The sequence below is a fragment of the Scatophagus argus genome, chromosome 24, assembly GCF_020382885.2.
Source record: "Scatophagus argus isolate fScaArg1 chromosome 24, fScaArg1.pri, whole genome shotgun sequence".
Classification (NCBI taxonomy): domain Eukaryota; kingdom Metazoa; phylum Chordata; class Actinopteri; family Scatophagidae; genus Scatophagus; species Scatophagus argus.
Genome location: NC_058516.1, coordinates 11113695 through 11133722, shown reverse-complemented (window position 1 = coordinate 11133722; position 20028 = coordinate 11113695). Strand labels below are relative to the sequence as shown.

At 37.6% G+C, this 20028-nt stretch overlaps 1 protein-coding gene and 2 long non-coding RNA genes across 4 annotated transcripts; 2 read left to right on the top strand and 1 right to left on the bottom strand.

Annotated features, from left to right (window-relative positions):
* The first annotated feature begins 10 nt into the window (after nt 1–10).
* On the top strand, nt 11–8958 carry LOC124055505. Its single transcript, XR_006842673.1, has 4 exons — nt 11–1147; nt 3682–3758; nt 6474–6878; nt 8135–8958. It is a non-coding gene; the product is annotated as an uncharacterized LOC124055505 (long non-coding RNA).
* Nucleotides 5755–7561, bottom strand: LOC124055484 (acidic leucine-rich nuclear phosphoprotein 32 family member B-like). The gene is made up of 2 exons (XM_046382387.1): nt 6239–7561; nt 5755–6008 (listed from the first exon to the last, which is right to left on the bottom strand). The coding sequence occupies exon 1, from the start codon at nt 7027–7029 to the stop codon at nt 6406–6408; it is 624 nt and encodes a 207-aa protein (XP_046238343.1). The 5' UTR covers nt 7030–7561; the 3' UTR covers nt 5755–6008; nt 6239–6405.
* Nucleotides 8959–11493: 2535 nt separating the features above from the next.
* Nucleotides 11494–14613, top strand: LOC124055499. Of its 2 annotated transcripts, XR_006842662.1 has the most exons (6): nt 11494–11697; nt 12899–13043; nt 13686–13735; nt 13844–14097; nt 14218–14288; nt 14409–14613. It is a non-coding gene; the product is annotated as an uncharacterized LOC124055499 (long non-coding RNA). The 2 variants fall into 2 exon arrangements; XR_006842663.1 differs by lacking the exons at nt 11494–11697; nt 12899–13043 and adding an exon at nt 13145–13159.
* Nucleotides 14614–20028: the final 5415 nt, after the last annotated feature.

The window sequence follows — 20028 nt, the reverse complement described above, 5'->3', positions numbered from 1 at the left end:
AGCTATACAAAACATGTTAAAAATAGCAATATAAAAAAGTGTATATACAACAAATAAGCAGTTTAATGTTGTGCAAAATAAATAAAATGGAATGTAAGGTGCAGTGAACCGTGTGTGTAAAAACATATAAAGTGACTAATAACTGTATGCTATGACCACAGTTTAGCTGTCCACTCTTTTTCTTTTCTGTACTGTGTACAGCTGCAAGTACTTGTTTTCTGTGTATTTATTCTTTTTGAATGCACATCCTTCCCTTATCCTTGCTTGTGTTGCACCCTCTATATCCTGTTTGCTGCTGTAATACTGTAATTTCCCACTTATGGGACTAATAAAGGATTATCTTATCGTACAGTGTGATGGTATGTGGCAAGAAAGATTACCTGTATCAGTCCCTTTGACAGTGGAGCTGTAGCAGCCTATGGGAGAAGGTGCTCCGCTGTCTGTCTACTGTGTGATGGTCATTATCCATGATGGACAACAGTTTGTTCAGCGACCTCATCTCCACCACGGTCTCAAAAGACTCCAGCCTAAGCCCAAGCACAGATCCAGACTTCTTGAGATGATCTTATCAAGTCTATTAGCGTCGCTGGCTCTGATGCTGCTGCTCCAACACACAACAGCAGAAAAAAATGGCGCTGACAGCAACAGACTGGTAGAAGATCTCCAACATCTTGTTGCACACGTTGAAGGATCTCAGCTTCCTCGGGAACTGAGTCTGCTCATCCCCTTCTTGTACACAGTCTATGCTTTTTGTTGTGAAAACGACATTGTACTTTTTATTTAAATATCTTGCCGTGTTGTGTTTTTATTGTTATTTAGTTATTAATTTGTTAATGTCAGCTTGGTCTCTTCTGTCTTATGATGAAAAAGAAAATCAAAAAACATCATGCTAATACTTTGAGAGTGGAGTGTGTGTGCAGACAGAGCAGGATGAAAAGGGAGCTGAGAGTCAGATGATGGAGGGAACTTGGTGATGGGAGCAGCCATGGAGGACAGTCTTCTGACTGAAGAGGGAGCAAGCTGCCATGTGAGGTACAGGAGGTGAACCCTCTGTCCGTTTCGTCTCGTTCTCTCAACCCATCCGGTCCAGGCAGATGGCCACCCACCTGGAGCCAGTGTCAGCTTTGAGGTTTCTCCCTGCTAAAAGGTAGTTTTTCCTCACCACTGCTGCCAGATGCTTACTCATGGGTGAATGATGGGTCTCTTTATATTAAGGATTATATTAAAAAGTAGGGGAATTTAATACAAGACTTCAGCAGTCTGAGTTAGAGGTATAAGCTGGGGATCTTCTTAACAGTGGTGGTGCAGAGGTTAGCACTGTCGCCTCATAGCAAGAGGGTTCCAGGTTCGAATCCCCGTCTGGGCCCTTCTATGTGGAGTTTGCATGTTCTCCCTGTGCCTGCGTGGGTTTTCTCTGGGTACTCCGGCTTCCTCCCACAATACCAAAAACATGCACATTAGGTTAATTGGCTACTCTAAATTGCCCCATTGTGAGTGTGAGAGTGTGTGGTTGTCTGTCTTTGTGTGTTGGCTCTGCGATTGACTGGCGGCCAGTCCAGGGTGAACCCCGCCTCTCGCCCGTAGTCAGCTGGGATAGGCTCCAACTCCCCCCGCGACCCTGACGGATAAGCGGTATAGAAAATGGATGGATGGATCTTCTTAACAGTCTGTTTTGTGCAAAACATCATAATCTGAGCCTGTGAACCTATAAGAACTTTATAAATCTAACACATCAGCTCTTGAATTGTGTGAAAATAGTTTGTCTAAAGATGAATGGTTTCGCCAAAATACAGCATTTTAAGCGTGTTTTAAAAACATTAAATTAATAATCTAATCTTAGTCTAATAATATTATGATTAAAATGTCAAATAAGGGAGCTGTAGTGATATGTTCCAAAGGCTGTGACAGTTTTCTCACATTGCATATTAGATGCCTATTAGAGGCTTGGAGATAAAATGGATTACAAAAGCTCAATATGAGCTTGTAAAAGAAGAGAATTCTGTCACCCCTGCATTTTATGAACTGCCTAAGAGTCTTGTGAATCAACCAGGAAGCCCTGTTGTTGCAGGAAACAAGTTTTATTTGAACACTGGGTTTGTTGATTACTTCATTAAAGGTATTATAAGAACTTTGCCATCCTATGTACTGGTGATGTCTTAAAATTATTGTCAGTGAGGGTGGGAAATGAAGTGACTGAGAGTTTATTTCTGGTAAGTTTTAATGTAGTATTTATATTCTCTAAATTTTTTGCATGTTAAGGTAGTAGTTTCTCAGGCAAACCCAGATATCTCACTACTCACTGAGATCCTGCATTCTTCAGTAAATGATCACTTTGAAGGTATTTCTGTCTGGGTTATGGACTAGTAATTTAACTGTTGTTATGATAGTTCACAGTTGGGTTCATAAAAAAATAAAACTGGTTGATTGGTCTACATCTAACTGACTTAACTCTGACAAGCACTCCAAGGCCGAATTTCATCTCCATCAAGTTTATATCCTCTGCCAAACCAAAATCTGTAAGTCTGTAATAAATAAATAAATAAATAATAAGTCTGTAATGGAATGTAATACTGGAAAAACAAAAGTTGGCTCCTCTGAGTGTGCTACCAGATTTGGCCACCAGGGACATCTGCAGAACACAGTGCTTGTGTTTGGGTGATTTTGGGGACAAGTTTAGGCTTTTGGCTAGTCATGCAACGAATATTGTAAATACACAGCCTCAGTATTTGTCAGGTGACCAAGTCACAACAAAGACAACCCCAAAGAGAAGCACTTATGAACAAAGCAATCATCAGTGTCTCCATTTGAGGTGATCTGGATGTGATTTCCTTCTCTTATGCATTGGTCATATGCAGTCACCCCCCAAAAGTGACATGTACTTATTTCAAAAGTCAAGTTAACGCCCGACAATACTACCCCAACAAATAGCACTTACTGCCTTCAGACTTCAAGTCAGTGCTTGTCGAGTCAGAGATCATAGAGCTAGTTTTCTCACGGTAGTAGATTTATGAGCAATAAAATATCACTGTAATGAGTTTCACCGCTATAGATAACACACCGGAATCTCGACTGAGACGACGGGGTTCTTCGAGGTGGTCTCTCCATGTGTAGGGAGAGAGGAAACGCCGCCCAGTCGTTATTCTTCGCTTTGCTGCTGATACTTGTCAGTTCATAAATTTGACCACAGTGGCCCTCAGAAGGACACTTGGGGTAATGTTGGCTAATTAGGGGACATTAGAAACAAACAGTTTCAAAGTCCAGACGTTACAGACCACCGTTCAAAACAGATTTCAAACACAGCGATTTGGAAGTGCAAGTATTGTGCTTTTTGCTGTGAAAAGAGAGCACAGCTGTTTCAGCATCATAGACTCAAACATGGAAGTTACGCGAGAACAGAGCCATTTCCTTGTTTACATCAGGAATGTTTGTGTACGTTTAAATTGCTAAATACACTTAAAGTGTGCTTGTCCCGCATTCATACCAAAACTCCAGATCAGCAACCAGCAGATGGACCAGTACAGTTTAGTTGTCAGTGATGTGAGTTTGCTGACTTTTCCTCAGAGAGCGTGTTTTTCCACTGACATGCATTCTGTGCATCTTAAGAGTAAACCATAAGGTCAGGTGCTGTTTTGTATTTTGCAGCTGACAATCTTGCTCACTGCTCTGCTCACTCCCTTGCAGGATTCTTGGAGAACTTCAGTGTGGAGAAATTCTGCAGATTCTGTTCAGCCAGCAGAAGTGACATTCAGGAGCATGATGTATGTTCTGGTTTCTTTCACATGCGAGATAAAGAGTCCCATGATAAGCAGATGCGAGGGGATCCTGGATTGGGTCGGTCTTATGGTGTGAAAGGAGCATGTCCCTTGACTCAAAATATTAAGCACTTTCATGTGGTGAGTGGGTACCCTCCTGACATCTTACACGATATCTTGGAAGGCATTGTTCCAACCAAGGTGTCACTGTGTCTTTAAGACCTGTTAGACAAGAGTTATTTTACGCTCGATGTGCTGAATCAGGCCATCAGGTTCTTTAAGTACACATTTAGTGACAGAACAGATCGACCTCAGACGATTGGCAAGGAATTTTCCACCAGAGGGACAATTGGTGGAAATGTCCATGAGAACTGCTGTCTCATAACGCTCCTTCCACTTCTTATTGTTCACTATGTCCCTGAAGCTGACAACACTTGGAAAATCCTCATGCTTCTCAAGGACACTGTGGAGTTAGCTGTAGCACCAAGGCATACTGAGGAGACACTGTATTTCCTGGACTGCAAGACTGCAGAGCACAGACACTTGCTACAGCTAACCTTTCCAGATTTTCGTTTGAGGCCAAAACACCACTTTGTGGAACATTACCCTCAGCTTATCAGGAAGTTTGGTCCCCTGTGTGAAGTTTGGCCACATTTTTACTAAAAACAAGTTGAGTATCTGTATGATTGATTAATAGCACAAAGTGGACTGAAACTGATTTAAAACACTTGGCTACAAAAGTCTTGAAAGTTAACATAACACATTTTGCTGTGGCTGTAAGTAAGTGTGTTACTGTATGTGTCTGTGTTGTAGTACGTTCAAGATGTCATGTTATTGTGTGTTCAGGTCATTTTTTGAGTGAGCAGCAAGTGTTTCCCTGTCTGTTTTGCATGTTTCCAGCCTAGTCTTCCTACTCACTGTACATCAAGATATCTGCTAAAGATAGGAACAGGATATTTACATTTTGTACCATTGTGCATGAGCCATGCTATTTGTGCCACAAAAGGCTGGCCATGCTTGACGGCTGTGTGCAAGAAATGGCATTTTCAGCACATTTCCCCACACATCAATCAGGTGACAGCTGTAGCACAAAGTCTCTGTCATTAAATCATTTGTCGGAACTTCCAAACTCCATGTTATAACTTGTCTTTATTGAGTGATCAATTACTGCTCCCCAGTTTATAAGAGGCATGACTGTTCAGGTCCACAGTGCAGTGTGATTCGCAGGCTTTGCAAAAAAAAGTTTCTGATAAAAGTGAAAATATCAGCTTGAAAAATAGCAATAGTTCATGAAGAAGCTCATGAGTCAAAGTACTGACATTTGATAGTATTGATACTTCTGACAACCTTATGAATGTCTGTACAAAATCTCACCTCAGTCCAATCAGAAATGTTGAATGTGATTTTAGCAGACCTGACACTGTTATTAGCAACATACTATTTAAACCCAACACAGCTCAGTTACACTACTTGCAAAATGGTCGCCCAGTAAAGAATGTTCCACGCACATGATTGCATAGTTGGACTGGTGCCACAAAACCCATATGTAAGACGTGTGGAGGATACAATCAAGCGAAGTGGAGAACCTTTAAACACGTTGACTCGTTTAGACGCTGGAGCAGTTTTTTTTCATTTTATTTGTTTATATTTTGTGCGTGTCTTTTCTTGAGAGTGAAATAAAATATTCAGGCTTCATCCCTGCAAGCTAAAGACACCCCGGATGGAATTTTTCTGAATTCACTCTCTCTCTCTCTCTCTCTCTCTCTCTCTCTCTCTCTCTCTCTCTCTCTCTCTCTCTGAGGAAGCAAGTGGCTGTAACCCAGGGATATTTGTACATACAGTATATTGGTGCTTTTATTTTCACAGAACTGAGAAAGGAAGGAAGGCTGCGTACACGTGCGGCGTAATTTCGACCGAGTCTTAGGTGCAGCATCTTTAAAATGTGGTCGTAAACACGGTGGTTACGGCTGATCTGAGGAGTCCGGTATGAATCCTAGCAGCTGTAATTAAAACCGAATGAGACAGGAATATGGAGATGAGGACATGCAGGGAAACTGGCTGAAATTGGTTATACTGTACTTGACAAACTGCAATTTATGAAAATGTGCCGTGGTGAGCGTGTAAGATAAATGATGAAAATTACAACAGGAAGGAATCCCTTTTTTACTTACTTGACATTCAAAATGGATTGAATGATTTCTTGCAGGAGACGTATTGCTTGTTTGAATGTTGAGTATTTCAGGAGTCATTGCAGTCCTGTTGATGCGAGGCGAGATGGGAGATGAAACAGATGACACAGTTAAAATGGTTGATCTTTTTAAGTTCTTCTACTGATTATCAAACTGTTCTCAGAGCTGGCAGCATATTTTGCAGTTTGAATTCGCTTTCATGCATATTTTAGTCAATGGAGTACAGTTACTGTTACAGTGCAGTACAGTTACCCCCCCCCCATGGACTCTCAATGAGAACAAGGAAAAACTACTTACAGCCTACTCAAAGAGGGATCCCCTCCGGGACAGTCAGCTGGTGGTGGTGCCAGAAGTGGGCCGATGGTGCGATGGTGGGTGAGGGGATGTCATGTGGTCGAGGTAGAGGAGGTATCTGTCGCAGTGAGTGGTAGTGTTACAGTCTGGATTTGCCCCTCTTTCTCATCTCACCACTTGAGTTTTTTACCGCTGCTCTCCTCATCCTCATCACTTTCTCTCTTTCTTTTTCTTTCAGGAAGTGGGTCCTGCTCTCTTTCCTCTGACGTTCCCTCATCCTTAGCCTCATCGCCAGCCTTACGGGAGCAGAAGCTGTCCGAGTTGCGGTCTGCAGTTTCATCCTGCGACGCAAGTCTTTGACTGCTTTTCTCCTCATCCTCGTCTTCTTCCTCTGACACTCCCTCATCTTCATCACTGTCCTCACTGTCCCAGTCGTTGTCTGAGTCGCTGTCTGCAAATTCATCCCACCATCTGAATCGTCGACTGCTTCTCTCCTCTTCCTCATCATCTTCTTCACGAGGTCGCCGCCTGGATCCACTGGGCTGCGGTTGTTCTTGTGGAGCAGCCTGTGGAGCAAGGTGAGCCTCGTCGGCAGCCACGTTGTTGTCCTGCTGGAAGACCGGTCCAGGATCTTCAGATGGCGGTATGAAGTTCCAGACCTCTTCCCAGTCTCCTTGTGCATCTCTTTCTCTGGCGTCTTGTTCATTGAAAAACATATAAAGTATGTCCAGAGCTTCTCTGTCGACGGGCCCATTGTCAGAGCCAATCCACAGTCCATCTCCTTCTCCGTCCATCGTTACAGTGCAAGGAGCAGTTGCAAACTTGCAATAATTTGAACAAAGACAAAGCGGTCTCTCTGAAAAATGTCTTTTCTTAGGACAACGTGCCGTCACTGGTGTGAGTTTGAGCTAGTGTTACTCCTAAGAGTGAAATGAATTCTCTGTGTCAGTGCTCTTTATGGGCCTCAGAATTCTGGCAGTTTCAAAGCAGAGAATTCTGTTGCCTTTGATGCATGTGATAACCTTCAGCCAAAATTCTGATTGTCTGTCGTCATAACGATGCTTGTGTACCTCTGCTAATACTGGGCCATTCTTCTGCACAGTTTTATTGATAAAATAAATAAATATCACATTTGCCTTTTGGGAAAATTCTTTTTTTTCCCTGTTAGCAGTTTTACATAAACACATAAACACATACACATGCAGTTAATGTGGAGAGACAGAGGCGCTGCCCCAGAGGTGAACTGGCACCTCTCCAGTTGAAGTGGTTAGTCAGAGGTAACGGATAAACGATTGAAAAATGCCCTCTGAAAAATATCTCAAGGAAATTCAATCCAACGCAACTGGACTTATTATTATATTAGTTATTTGTCTTTGAAGACGTTTCACCTCTCATCCAAGAGGCTTCATCAGTTCATGTTCAGTTCTAATAACTAAGTCAAGTTGCGTTTGATTGAATTTCCTTGAGATAACCATGAGCTGGGTGAATGAGAATATTCACAGGCCTCTGAAAAATGCTAACTTGATCAAACTGATCTATAATATAGACAGAAATACAGTTTGATTCAGTGCTCAGTTTGATGGGTATTTAATATTTAGAGCCGAGTTAGTCAAATGATTCCATAAAGTACACCAACCACTAGCTCAAATAAACAACAAGCAGACTTGAGGAAGGTCAAATACCTTGAGAAAGCATTAAAACTTGCTTATTTACACCAACCTCGGTCAGAGAGAAAAACATAACCGAGCTGAGCTGACTAGCGTCTCATCTATTCCTTTTCCCCTGCTTTGATGATGAGGTTCATGCCCATGACAAACAGGATGGGAGGGATTGTGCATCCAGTGATGATCCCTCTCTCCAGGTGCTGCTCAGTTTCCTTGTCCTTTCTGCCTTTCTTAGCCTCCTGAGGTGCTCTCGAAGACTCCCGCTGATGTGACTTCAAGGACTCTGTGCAGGTCTTCCTCAAAGCTGAGCCACTCCTACGTGTCAGACGTCTTTGGCCACTTTATCCTCTCCTTCACGGGTTCAGGCTGTGACATCTGTGGAAATGCTCCCTTGGGATGTAGGTGACAAAGGTGCTGAGAAATCCCCAGGGCTATGGGGTGCTTCCTGGTTGGGGATTTCCTGCGTCTCACCGGGTTCTAGACCTGTGTCTGCAACAGGGGCATTTTACCTCTGGTGCCTTCCCAGTTGTGGTGGTTTGGATGAGCCTTCTCCGTGTCCTGGTTCCTGTCCTGGCCATAACCTCTCGGGAGACTCTGGGGGTGTTGCTTGTGTGGTACTTTAGTAGCTTGCTTGGTGTCCTCTTGCGAGTGCTGTGTATGGGGTTGCTGGCCCCACACACCCACACCAGTCTTTCCTGGAGGTCAGCTGTTTTTCCAGCGTCACCCTTGTTTCTCGGTCGTCATCGGTTTGGTGATTTTCATACATCGGAGACATCATTTTAAAACAATGAAAATAAATCGAAAATCAAGAAATCATAATTAAAAACTTATTAAATTGCAGAATCAAGATAAAAGATAAAACAAATGGATGTTTTTTATTAATTGTAGTGTCTCTGCAAAACAGCTGGAATCATACATACATACTGTACAGAGGTAAGTTCATATGGTGCTTAAGTATGTTATTGTGATAGTTTGTTCTGTATGTCAGGTTATTCTGTGTGTTTATGTACTTACATCAGTGTTATTGTATGTATGTTGTGTTGTATGTAGGGAAGTGTGTTATTAAATGTCTGCGTTATACTATGTTCTTTGTGTCATGTTATCGTGTGTAGATGTGCTTACATACAAACTCACACATACATGTTATATGGTAGGTAGTTAAGTATGTCATAGTGTGTTTTATATGTCGTACGTTCAAGATCTCATGTTATTGTGTGTTTAAGTACTCGCATACACACATACTCACACAGATACATCCATACATATTATGTTATGTGCATGTTGTGTTGAACGTAGGTAAGTGTGTTATAGTATGTTGTGTATATCATGTTAGCTTGTATTTATGTACGTACATCCATACATATTATTGTATGTATACGTTACAGTATGTTTTACATGAACGCTTCCATGTGTGTGGAGGCACATGGACATCATGACAAGACACCTTTATTTGTATAGCCCATTTTTACAAGCAGTTTGTCTCAAAGGGCTTAACATAACATAACAGAACTTTTGATACCACCTCAATATGATTTTAACATTTCACAAGACTGAAATTATAATGAAATGCTGTATCATTCATGTATTTTTTATGTGCTGTTGAAAATCACTATCCTATCAATTCTATTCAGTTCAATTTCGGCCCGCAAGGGAGAACCACCCTGCTGATAGTCGGTACACAGAGGAATGACAGGCAGATGTCAACAGTAGACATTGGGTTGGTCATAGAGCCGGCTACAGTTCAACATGAAGATCTGGATGGAGAGATACCTGCAGAAAGATACAGAGAGAGAGAGAGAGAAAGGGAGGGAGAGACACAAGACTACGAGGAGAACTGGACACACAGTGACTTAAATTAATGAATTTTATGTTAATCTGACGAGGGGAGAGGATAGAAGAGGAGAAGGAGGAGGGGAAACTGCTTGGTGGATCATGTTTGTGTCCCCCGGCAGCATAGGCCTATAGCAGCTTAGCTATGATAGAGATTTAAAGATTAACAGTTAGTCAGACCTATTCTACCTGTGGCTATATAGCATGAGGTGAGTGAAACTATGCCTACCATCATTTACCTCTATTCTGAATTTTACTGGAAGCCAGTGAAGAGAAGCTAAGATGGGGGAGATGTGATCCCTTTTACTGATTCCTGTTAAAACTCTAGCTGCTGCATTCAGCTGCAGGTTATTAATAGAGTAATTTGGACATCCTGACAATAGTGAATTGCAGTAATCCAACCTAGAAGTAATGAAAGCATGGACAAGTTTTTCAGCATCACTCTGAGAGAGGACGCTCCTAATCAGTGTATAATATAGAAGAGTATATACTATATACGAAGATAAGATGAACTTTACTGATCCCACAGTGGGGAAATTCACTTGACGCGGCAGCTCACAAGAGCAGAAAGAGTGCAAAAAGTGTGCAAAAACAGTTACAAAAAATACACAGGTAAAATGTATGTGGTAATGTCCTTCTCTGAAAGTCAATCACCATCTCTTTGGTTTTACTGGTGTTTCAGCACAGGTGGTTTCTCTCACACCAGTCCACAAAAACCACGATGACTGACCTGTATACTCCGTCTCTAAACAAGCAGTTCGGTCAGGAAGTTTACTTGAAAATAAAGGCACTATTTTCAGGAGTCGTGGCGTGGTGGCGACTCATCCGTTGGCTGCCCCAGAGAGACAAGTGTGTGTAAGTGCAACCTTAAGAGAGCACCAAGCTCACCTGGAACAGTCCTCTCCACAGTAACATTAAGCTTTCTTTCCTTCACATTCTCCTGTAAAAAAAAAAGGAAACTATTCAGTAATATGATTTGTTTTACAACATGCAGTAAATGAGCCACACGCAGGAGTCGAACCTTTGACCGCTGCAGAGGACAGACAGCCTCAAAACATAGAGCGCACGCCCTACCAACTGAGCTACAGGTACACTCACCTGTCCTGGTGTTCTCACTATGCGTTCGACGTGTCCAACAGAGGTGGTGAAACTGTGATAGACAGATACTTTATTCAAATTCAAATTCGAGGTCTACCACGACTCGGTGAAAGGGGAAAAAATAATATATAAAAAATATGTATATATATATTCATGTGTGGCTGCTTTATTGTATTTGTGTTTCTGAAGAGACACCACTTGACTTAATCCGACCGAAAAATTGTCGTCTGAATATTCTGTCCATCCCTGCCTCATAGAGACAGGTGTGTGTAGTGCAACACCCAAACCCACCTCCCAACAACCTGGGCGTGGTGGCGTAGAGGGTTAAGAACGCGGCAACCATCGAATGAGTGTATGGGTGCCGGGTTCGAAACTCATTACGTTATCACGCCCGGGGATCCCTACACCCGGTTTGACGTGGTGTGGGGTCGTTTGGGGGGGCACCCCTCCCCCCTCTCGGCTCTCCCGCGCCTCCCCGACGTGTCTGCACGGGGGTCATTTACTCCCCACTATTAACAGCTAAACCGTTGGCCTTTCCAAAAAGTCCATAAAACCGGCGGCCTTTTCAAAAAGTAGACACAGTGTCTACTTCTGCCTTCAGCATGCAACAAACAAACGAACCCTGTTCGTGTTTGTGGCAAGTTTAGTTCGAAGCCTGTTATGATGACGATAACAGTCGCGATGAGCCACTCATCTTTTATATGAGAAGGAAAGTCTCGCGCGAGTCGGCGAGAGTACGGAGTACGAGTACGAGCGTCGTCACGTGCAGGTGCTTTCAATCAAGAGATGTCGGTGTTGGTGGAGCGTCGGTGAACTGTGTGTCCGTATGGAAGCTTTTGGACGCCTGTAACACGACGAAGAGTATTAACGGTGAGTATTAAATGTTCGACCGAAGTCAAGAAGCTGGAGTGTTTGTGTGTTACTTGAGTCGGCGATGCTAAGTGTTGCTACGGCGTGCATGGAGCACACGGCTAGGCTAGCATGTCCAGGTTTAGCTTGAGCTTGAACTTGCATACTGACGCAAGTTGTGCTGAAATGTAATGTCTTCGTGAATCGTTGCTTTATAAGAGGCAAGCATCCGTGAGTTATGTTGTCAGTGCTAAGGTGCTAATGAATAAGTGCAAACTGTTTCGGTAGGATGTAGCATTGTAGCATCTTGGACAGCGTTAACCTTACAGTTGAAAGTGTTGGGCGTGGATTTTGGTGGTAGTGAGTTGTTGTATGTATGATCTTGGACAAAAAAAAAAACAAAAAACAGAGATGGTAGTAGAAGTGGGCCCTAAACATGGTGGGCCAAAGTCTGCTACTCACTACGCTGTGGTCTGTTGGGGACCGGGACAGGAATAATAAGAATAAGATGAACTTTATTGATCCCGCAGTGGGGAAATTCACCTGTTGTGGCAGCTCACAAGGACAGAAAAGGAGTGCAAAAAGCAAAGAGTGTGCAAAAACAGTTACAAAAGAATGTAGAGGTAAAATAAATTAACAATTTACACGGCAAGTAAAAACAACTTCAAAGAGGCTTAAGAAGTTGGTCGGGAGGGCCAGCTCTGTCCTGGGCTGCCCACTGGACTCCGTGGAGGAGGTGGGTGAGAGCAGGATGTTAGCCAAGCTGACATCCATCATGGACAACACCTCTGACCGTCTGCATCGGACAGTGGAGGCTCTGAGCAGCTCCTTCAGCGGCAGACTGCTACACCCTCAGTGTAGGAAGGAGCTACCGCAGGTCCTTCATTCCCAGTGCTGTTAGACTGTATAATTCAGTGGTCTGGTCCTCTTTTCCTCCCTTATGTGGACTTGTATATAGCTGTATGTTGTCCTGTGTTTACTGTACTTTGTAAATTGTTAATTTATTTTACCTGTATGTTTTTTGTAACTGTTTTTGCACACTTTTTGCACTCTTTTTCTGTTCTTGTGAGCTGCCACGGCAGGTGAATTCCCCCACTGCGGGATCAATAAAGTACATCTTATCTTACACACACATGGTCAAATTAATCAAGACTTCAACTGAAAACTTTGAACGATGCCAGGCTTTGGAAAGTTTTGAAATGTTTTCTACTGCATTTGTCAGGATGTGGTGACCCAGCTGAGCGAGCTGCTGAACGTCACGCAGGCGTCGCTGTCCAAACTGATGTCCGAGGAGCCGTCGGAGTGGAAGCAGCGGCACCAGATCGCCTGCATCGGCAGTCCGCCCAACGCCTGCCAACTGCGAACTGGTGAGGCTTTGTCGGTCCACAATGACCTCAAGCTGTCCTTCCTCATGTCTCTTCTTCCTCTTCTTCCTCCGTCAGTATCCGTCAGGCATTGGATGGCACTGTGCCCCAGCTCAAAAGTAACTGTTACCCAGATTAGAAACGTGAAGAAGTGTGTGTGTGTGTGTATAGTAACATGAAAATGAACGAGGCAGTAAGTGTTGAGGCTCTGTAGATGTGTATGTTTTAGTAAATTAGTTAGTTTACCCCATCCCCACTCCCCTGCACACACACACACACACACACACACACACACACACACACACACACACCCACACACCCATCACCCTCCCTCTCCCTTCCCTGAGAAACACTCAGAACATTGCACAATGCAGCCATCTTGCACAGAAACTTTGCACGACTCTTCCATTTGCACACTACTGTTTCTCATTTGCACATACTGCTGTACATATTGTTGTCATCTCTGTTCACTGTTTATATTTTTTATTGTGGTTGTTTTATATTTACAATTATTTTATGTATTTCGTAGGTTATTGGGCTTATACCAGGATCAGGGAAAGTAATTTTTTTCCACTTCATGTTTTTTTTACATGTGTGAAATGACAATAAAGCCCCTTGAATGTTAATGTTGTTGTTTCCTCTCAGGTTCCTGCTGCAGAAGTTCAACTACCAGCTCATGAGATGTCAATAAAAAGGTATGTCATGTGTCCAAACCATTTGAATATATGTGTTGAAGTAACTTTCTTTAGATGGCCCTTGTATGTGGTGGTGTTTTTTTTTTTTTTCCTTTTTCTTTTCATCAGCGAGTCAAGTGTCCCGGTTCAGCGAGCGCGGCAGAGAGGGTGCGATCACCTTCGCCTGGATCGAACACGACGTCCGCAGCCGGCGTTGGGTACTCCGAGGTCGTCCTCGAATGCTCTGTGCACTTTCCCTCTGCCAGACATCATCTGCACTTACCAGGTGACGGCTGCCAAGAACATCCCCGCGAACCTGCTTCCTCTACCCGACATGCGAAAAGACAAGGCCTTTGGGAAGTACTAGCCCAAACCCTCTGAGAGTAAGTTGCTAAAGAAAGCAGTACTTTGTCCTTGAAATGTGTTGTTTATGAAGAGCACTGTTATCTCTTTGGGAATGTTTTGTTTCTGCCTTTTGACACAAAAGTGTAACTGACTTCCAGCTCCAGAGTCAATGGGGGAATGCAGAGGGGACGGGCTACATGAAGACGGAGCTGATTTCTGTCTCCGAACGGTAGGTATCATTCACAGCCAACATACTTGCGATTGTTAGTGTTTTAGATGAAATGGAGTTAATGTGGATGTTCTCAGAAGTGTCACAACAATGATGAAATGATTTATTTCTTCCTTTCAGATGAGTGCAGAATTTGAGGAGCAAAAGTGAGGACAGCAGAACTTCATCCATGTCTTGAGACTGTACTTTGTGTTGGACCCATTGTTCTTTTGAAATAATATGCAGCCTTGAAACTGTGAGGTTGAACAGTTGCAGTCGGAGGAACCTCAGCCACATCCACTGTACATATGTCTGTCTGGAATCTGTATTTAAAGTAAGTACTTGGTGAAATATTTAGACAAATTTAGAGTAAGTACTTAGTGAAATATTTAGAAAAATTTAGAGTAAGTACTTGGTGAAAAATTTAGAGTAAGTACTTAGTGAAATATTTAGAAAAAATTTAGAGTAAGTACTTAGTGAAATATTTAGAAAAATTTAGAGTAAGTACTTAGTGAAATATTTAGAGTAAATACTTAGTGAAATATTTAAAGTACTTGGTGAAAAATTTAGAGTAAGTACTTAGTGAAATATTTAGAGTAAATACTTGGTGAAAAATTTAGAGTAAATACTTAGTGAAATATTTAAAGTACTTGGTGAAAAATTTAGAGTAAGTACTTAGTGAAAAATTTAGAGTAAGTGCTTAGTGAAATATTTAGAGTAAATACTTAGTGAAATATTTAGAAAAATTTAGAGTAAGTACTTAGTGAAATATTTAGAGTAAATACTTAGTGAAATATTTAAAGTACTTAGTGAAAAATTTAGAGTAAGTACTTAGTGAAATATTTAGAGTAAATACTTAGTGAAATATTTAAAGTACTTGGTGAAAAATTTAGAGTAAGTACTCAGTGAAATATTTAGAGTAAATACTTAGTGAAATATTTAAAGTACTTGGTGAAATATTTAGAGTAAGTGCTTAGTGAAATATTTAGAGTAAATACTTAGTGAAATATTTAGAAAAATTTAGAGTAAGTACTTAGTGAAATATTTAGAGTAAATACTTAGTGAAATATTTAAAGTACTTAGTGAAATATTTAGAGTAAATACTTAGTGAAATATTTAAAGTACTTGGTGAAAAATTTAGAGTAAGTGCTTAGTGAAATATTTAGAGTAAGTGCTTAGTGAAATATTTAGAGTAAATACTTGGTGAAATATTTAGAGTAAGTACTTAGTGAAATATTTAGAGTAAATACTTAGTGAAATATTTAAAGTACTTGGTGAAAAATTTAGAGTAAGTACTTAGTGAAATATTTAAAGTACTTGGTGAAAAATTTAGAGTAAATACTTAGTGAAATATTTAAAGTACTTGGTGAAAAATTTAGAGTAAGTGCTTAGTGAAATATTTAGAGTAAATACTTAGTGAAATATTTAGAAAAATTTAGAGTAAGTACTTAGTGAAATATTTAGAGTAAATACTTAGTGAAATATTTAAAGTACTTGGTGAAAAATTTAGAGTAAGTACTTAGTGAAATATTTAGAGTAAATACTTAGTGAAATATTTAAAGTACTTACTGAAAAATTTAGAGTAAGTACTCAGTGAAATATTTAGAGTAAATACTTAGTGAAATATTTAAAGTACTTGGTGAAAAATTTAGAGTAAGTACTTAGTGAAATATTTAGAGTAAATACTTAGTGAAATATTTAAAGTACTTAGTGAAAAATTTAGAGTAAGTACTCAGTGAAATATTTAGAGTAAGTACTTAGTGAAATATTTAGAGTAAATACTTACTGAAAAATTTAGAGTAAATACTTAGTGAAATATTTAAAGTACTTGGTGAAATATTTAGAGTAAGTGCTTAGTGAAATATTTAGAGTAAATACTTGGTGAAATATTTAGAGTAAGTACTTAGTGAAATATTTAGAGTAAATACTTAGTGAAATATTTAAAGTACTTGGTGAAAAATTTAGAGTAAGTACTTAGTGAAAAATTTAGAGTAAGTGCTTAGTGAAATATTTAGAGTAAATACTTAGTGAAATATTTAGAAAAATTTAGAGTAAGTACTTAGTGAAATATTTAGAGTAAATACTTAGTGAAAAATTTAGAGTAAGTACTTAGTGAAATATTTAGAGTAAATACTTAGTGAAATATTTAAAGTACTTAGTGAAATATTTAGAGTAAGTACTTAGTGAAATATTTAGAGTAAATACTTACTGAAAAATTTAGAGTAAATACTTAGTGAAATATTTAAAGTACTTGGTGAAAAATTTAGAGTAAGTGCTTAGTGAAATATTTAGAGTAAATACTTGGTGAAATATTTAGAAAAAATTTAGAGTAAGTACTTAGTGAAATATTTAGAGTAAATACTTAGTGCTTAGTGAAATATTTAGAGTAAATACTTAGTGAAATATTTAAAGTACTTGGTGAAAAATTTAGAGTAAGTACTTAGTGAAATATTTAAAGTACTTGGTGAAAAATTTAGAGTAAATACTTAGTGAAATATTTAAAGTACTTGGTGAAAAATTTAGAGTAAGTGCTTAGTGAAATATTTAGAGTAAATACTTAGTGAAATATTTAGAAAAATTTAGAGTAAGTACTTAGTGAAATATTTAGAGTAAATACTTGGTGAAATATTTAGAGTAAATACTTAGTGAAATATTTAAAGTACTTACTGAAAAATTTAGAGTAAGTACTTAGTGAAATATTTAGAGTAAATATTTAGTGCTTAGTGAAATATTTAGAGTAAATACTTAGTGAAATATTTAAAGTACTTGGTGAAAAATTTAGAGTAAGTGCTTAGTGAAATATTTAGAGTAAATACTTGGTGAAATATTTAGAAAAAATTTAGAGTAAGTACTTAGTGAAATATTTAGAGTAAATACTTAGTGCTTAGTGAAATATTTAGAGTAAATACTTAGTGAAATATTTAAAGTACTTGGTGAAAAATTTAGAGTAAATACTTAGTGAAATATTTAAAGTACTTGGTGAAAAATTTAGAGTAAGTACTTAGTGAAAAATTTAGAGTAAGTGCTTAGTGAAATATTTAGAGTAAATACTTAGTGAAATATTTAAAGTACTTGGTGAAAAATTTAGAGTAAGTGCTTAGTGAAATATTTAGAGTAAATACTTGGTGAAATATTTAGAAAAAATTTAGAGTAAGTACTTAGTGAAATATTTAGAGTAAATACTTAGTGAAATATTTAAAGTACTTGGTGAAAAATTTAGAGTAAGTGCTTAGTGAAATATTTAGAGTAAATACTTGGTGAAATATTTAGAAAAAATTTAGAGTAAGTGCTTAGTGAAATATTTAGAGTAAATACTTGGTGAAATATTTAGAGTAAATACTTAGTGAAATATTTAAAGTACTTGGTGAAAAATTTAGAGTAAGTGCTTAGTGAAATATTTAGAGTAAATACTTAGTGAAATATTTAAAGTACTTGGTGAAAAATTTAGAGTAAGTACTTAGTGAAAAATTTAGAGTAAGTGCTTAGTGAAATATTTAGAGTAAATACTTAGTGAAATATTTAAAGTACTTGGTGAAAAATTTAGAGTAAGTGCTTAGTGAAATATTTAGAGTAAATACTTGGTGAAATATTTAGAAAAAATTTAGAGTAAGTACTTAGTGAAATATTTAGAGTAAATACTTAGTGCTTAGTGAAATATTTAGAGTAAATACTTAGTGAAATATTTAAAGTACTTACTGAAAAATTTAGAGTAAATACTTAGTGAAATATTTAGAGTAAGTGCTTAGTGAAATATTTAGAGTAAATACTTAGTGAAATATTTAGAAAAATTTAGAGTAAGTACTTAGTGAAATATTTAGAGTAAATACTTGGTGAAATATTTAGAAAAAATTTAGAGTAAGTGCTTAGTGAAATATTTAGAGTAAATACTTGGTGAAATATTTAGAAAAAATTTAGAGTAAGTACTTAGTGAAATATTTAGAGTAAATATTTAGTGCTTAGTGAAATATTTAGAGTAAATACTTAGTGAAATATTTAAAGTACTTGGTGAAAAATTTAGAGTAAGTGCTTAGTGAAATATTTAGAGTAAATACTTGGTGAAATATTTAGAAAAAATTTAGAGTAAGTACTTAGTGAAATATTTAGAGTAAATACTTAGTGCTTAGTGAAATATTTAGAGTAAATACTTAGTGAAATATTTAAAGTACTTGGTGAAAAATTTAGAGTAAATACTTAGTGAAATATTTAAAGTACTTGGTGAAAAATTTAGAGTAAGTACTTAGTGAAAAATTTAGAGTAAGTGCTTAGTGAAATATTTAGAGTAAATACTTGGTGAAATATTTAGAAAAAATTTAGAGTAAGTACTTAGTGAAATATTTAGAGTAAATACTTAGTGAAATATTTAAAGTACTTACTGAAAAATTTAGAGTAAGTGCTTAGTGAAATATTTAGAGTAAATACTTAGTGAAATATTTAGAAAAATTTAGAGTAAGTACTTAGTGAAATATTTAGAGTAAATACTTGGTGAAATATTTAGAAAAAATTTAGAGTAAGTGCTTAGTGAAATATTTAGAGTAAATACTTGGTGAAATATTTAGAAAAAATTTAGAGTAAGTACTTAGTGAAATATTTAGAGTAAATACTTAGTGCTTAGTGAAATATTTAGAGTAAATACTTAGTGAAATATTTAGAGTAAGTGCTTAGTGAAATATTTAGAGTAAATACTTGGTGAAATATTTAGAAAAAATTTAGAGTAAGTACTTAGTGAAATATTTAGAGTAAATACTTAGTGCTTAGTGAAATATTTAGAGTAAATACTTAGTGAAATATTTAAAGTACTTGGTGAAAAATTTAGAGTAAATACTTAGTGAAATATTTAAAGTACTTGGTGAAAAATTTAGAGTAAATACTTAGTGAAATATTTAAAGTACTTGGTGAAATATTTAGAGTAAATACTTGGTGAAATATTTAGAGTAAATACTTAGTGAAATATTTAAAGTACTTACTGAAAAATTTAGAGTAAGTACTTAGTGAAATATTTAGAGTAAATATTTAGTGCTTAGTGAAATATTTAGAGTAAATACTTAGTGAAATATTTAAAGTACTTGGTGAAAAATTTAGAGTAAGTGCTTAGTGAAATATTTAGAGTAAATACTTGGTGAAATATTTAGAAAAAATTTAGAGTAAGTACTTAGTGAAATATTTAGAGTAAATACTTAGTGCTTAGTGAAATATTTAGAGTAAATACTTAGTGAAATATTTAAAGTACTTGGTGAAAAATTTAGAGTAAATACTTAGTGAAATATTTAAAGTACTTGGTGAAAAATTTAGAGTAAGTACTTAGTGAAAAATTTAGAGTAAGTGCTTAGTGAAATATTTAGAGTAAATACTTAGTGAAATATTTAAAGTACTTGGTGAAAAATTTAGAGTAAGTGCTTAGTGAAATATTTAGAGTAAATACTTGGTGAAATATTTAGAAAAAATTTAGAGTAAGTACTTAGTGAAATATTTAGAGTAAATACTTAGTGAAATATTTAAAGTACTTGGTGAAAAATTTAGAGTAAGTGCTTAGTGAAATATTTAGAGTAAATACTTGGTGAAATATTTAGAAAAAATTTAGAGTAAGTGCTTAGTGAAATATTTAGAGTAAATACTTGGTGAAATATTTAGAGTAAATACTTAGTGAAATATTTAAAGTACTTGGTGAAAAATTTAGAGTAAGTGCTTAGTGAAATATTTAGAGTAAATACTTAGTGAAATATTTAAAGTACTTGGTGAAAAATTTAGAGTAAGTACTTAGTGA

What these genes read in the sequence shown, in the direction of transcription:
- LOC124055484 (XM_046382387.1), bottom strand. Translation starts at nt 7,029, where the DNA reads ATGGACGGAGAAGGAGATGGACTGTGGATTGGCTCTGACAATGGGCCC.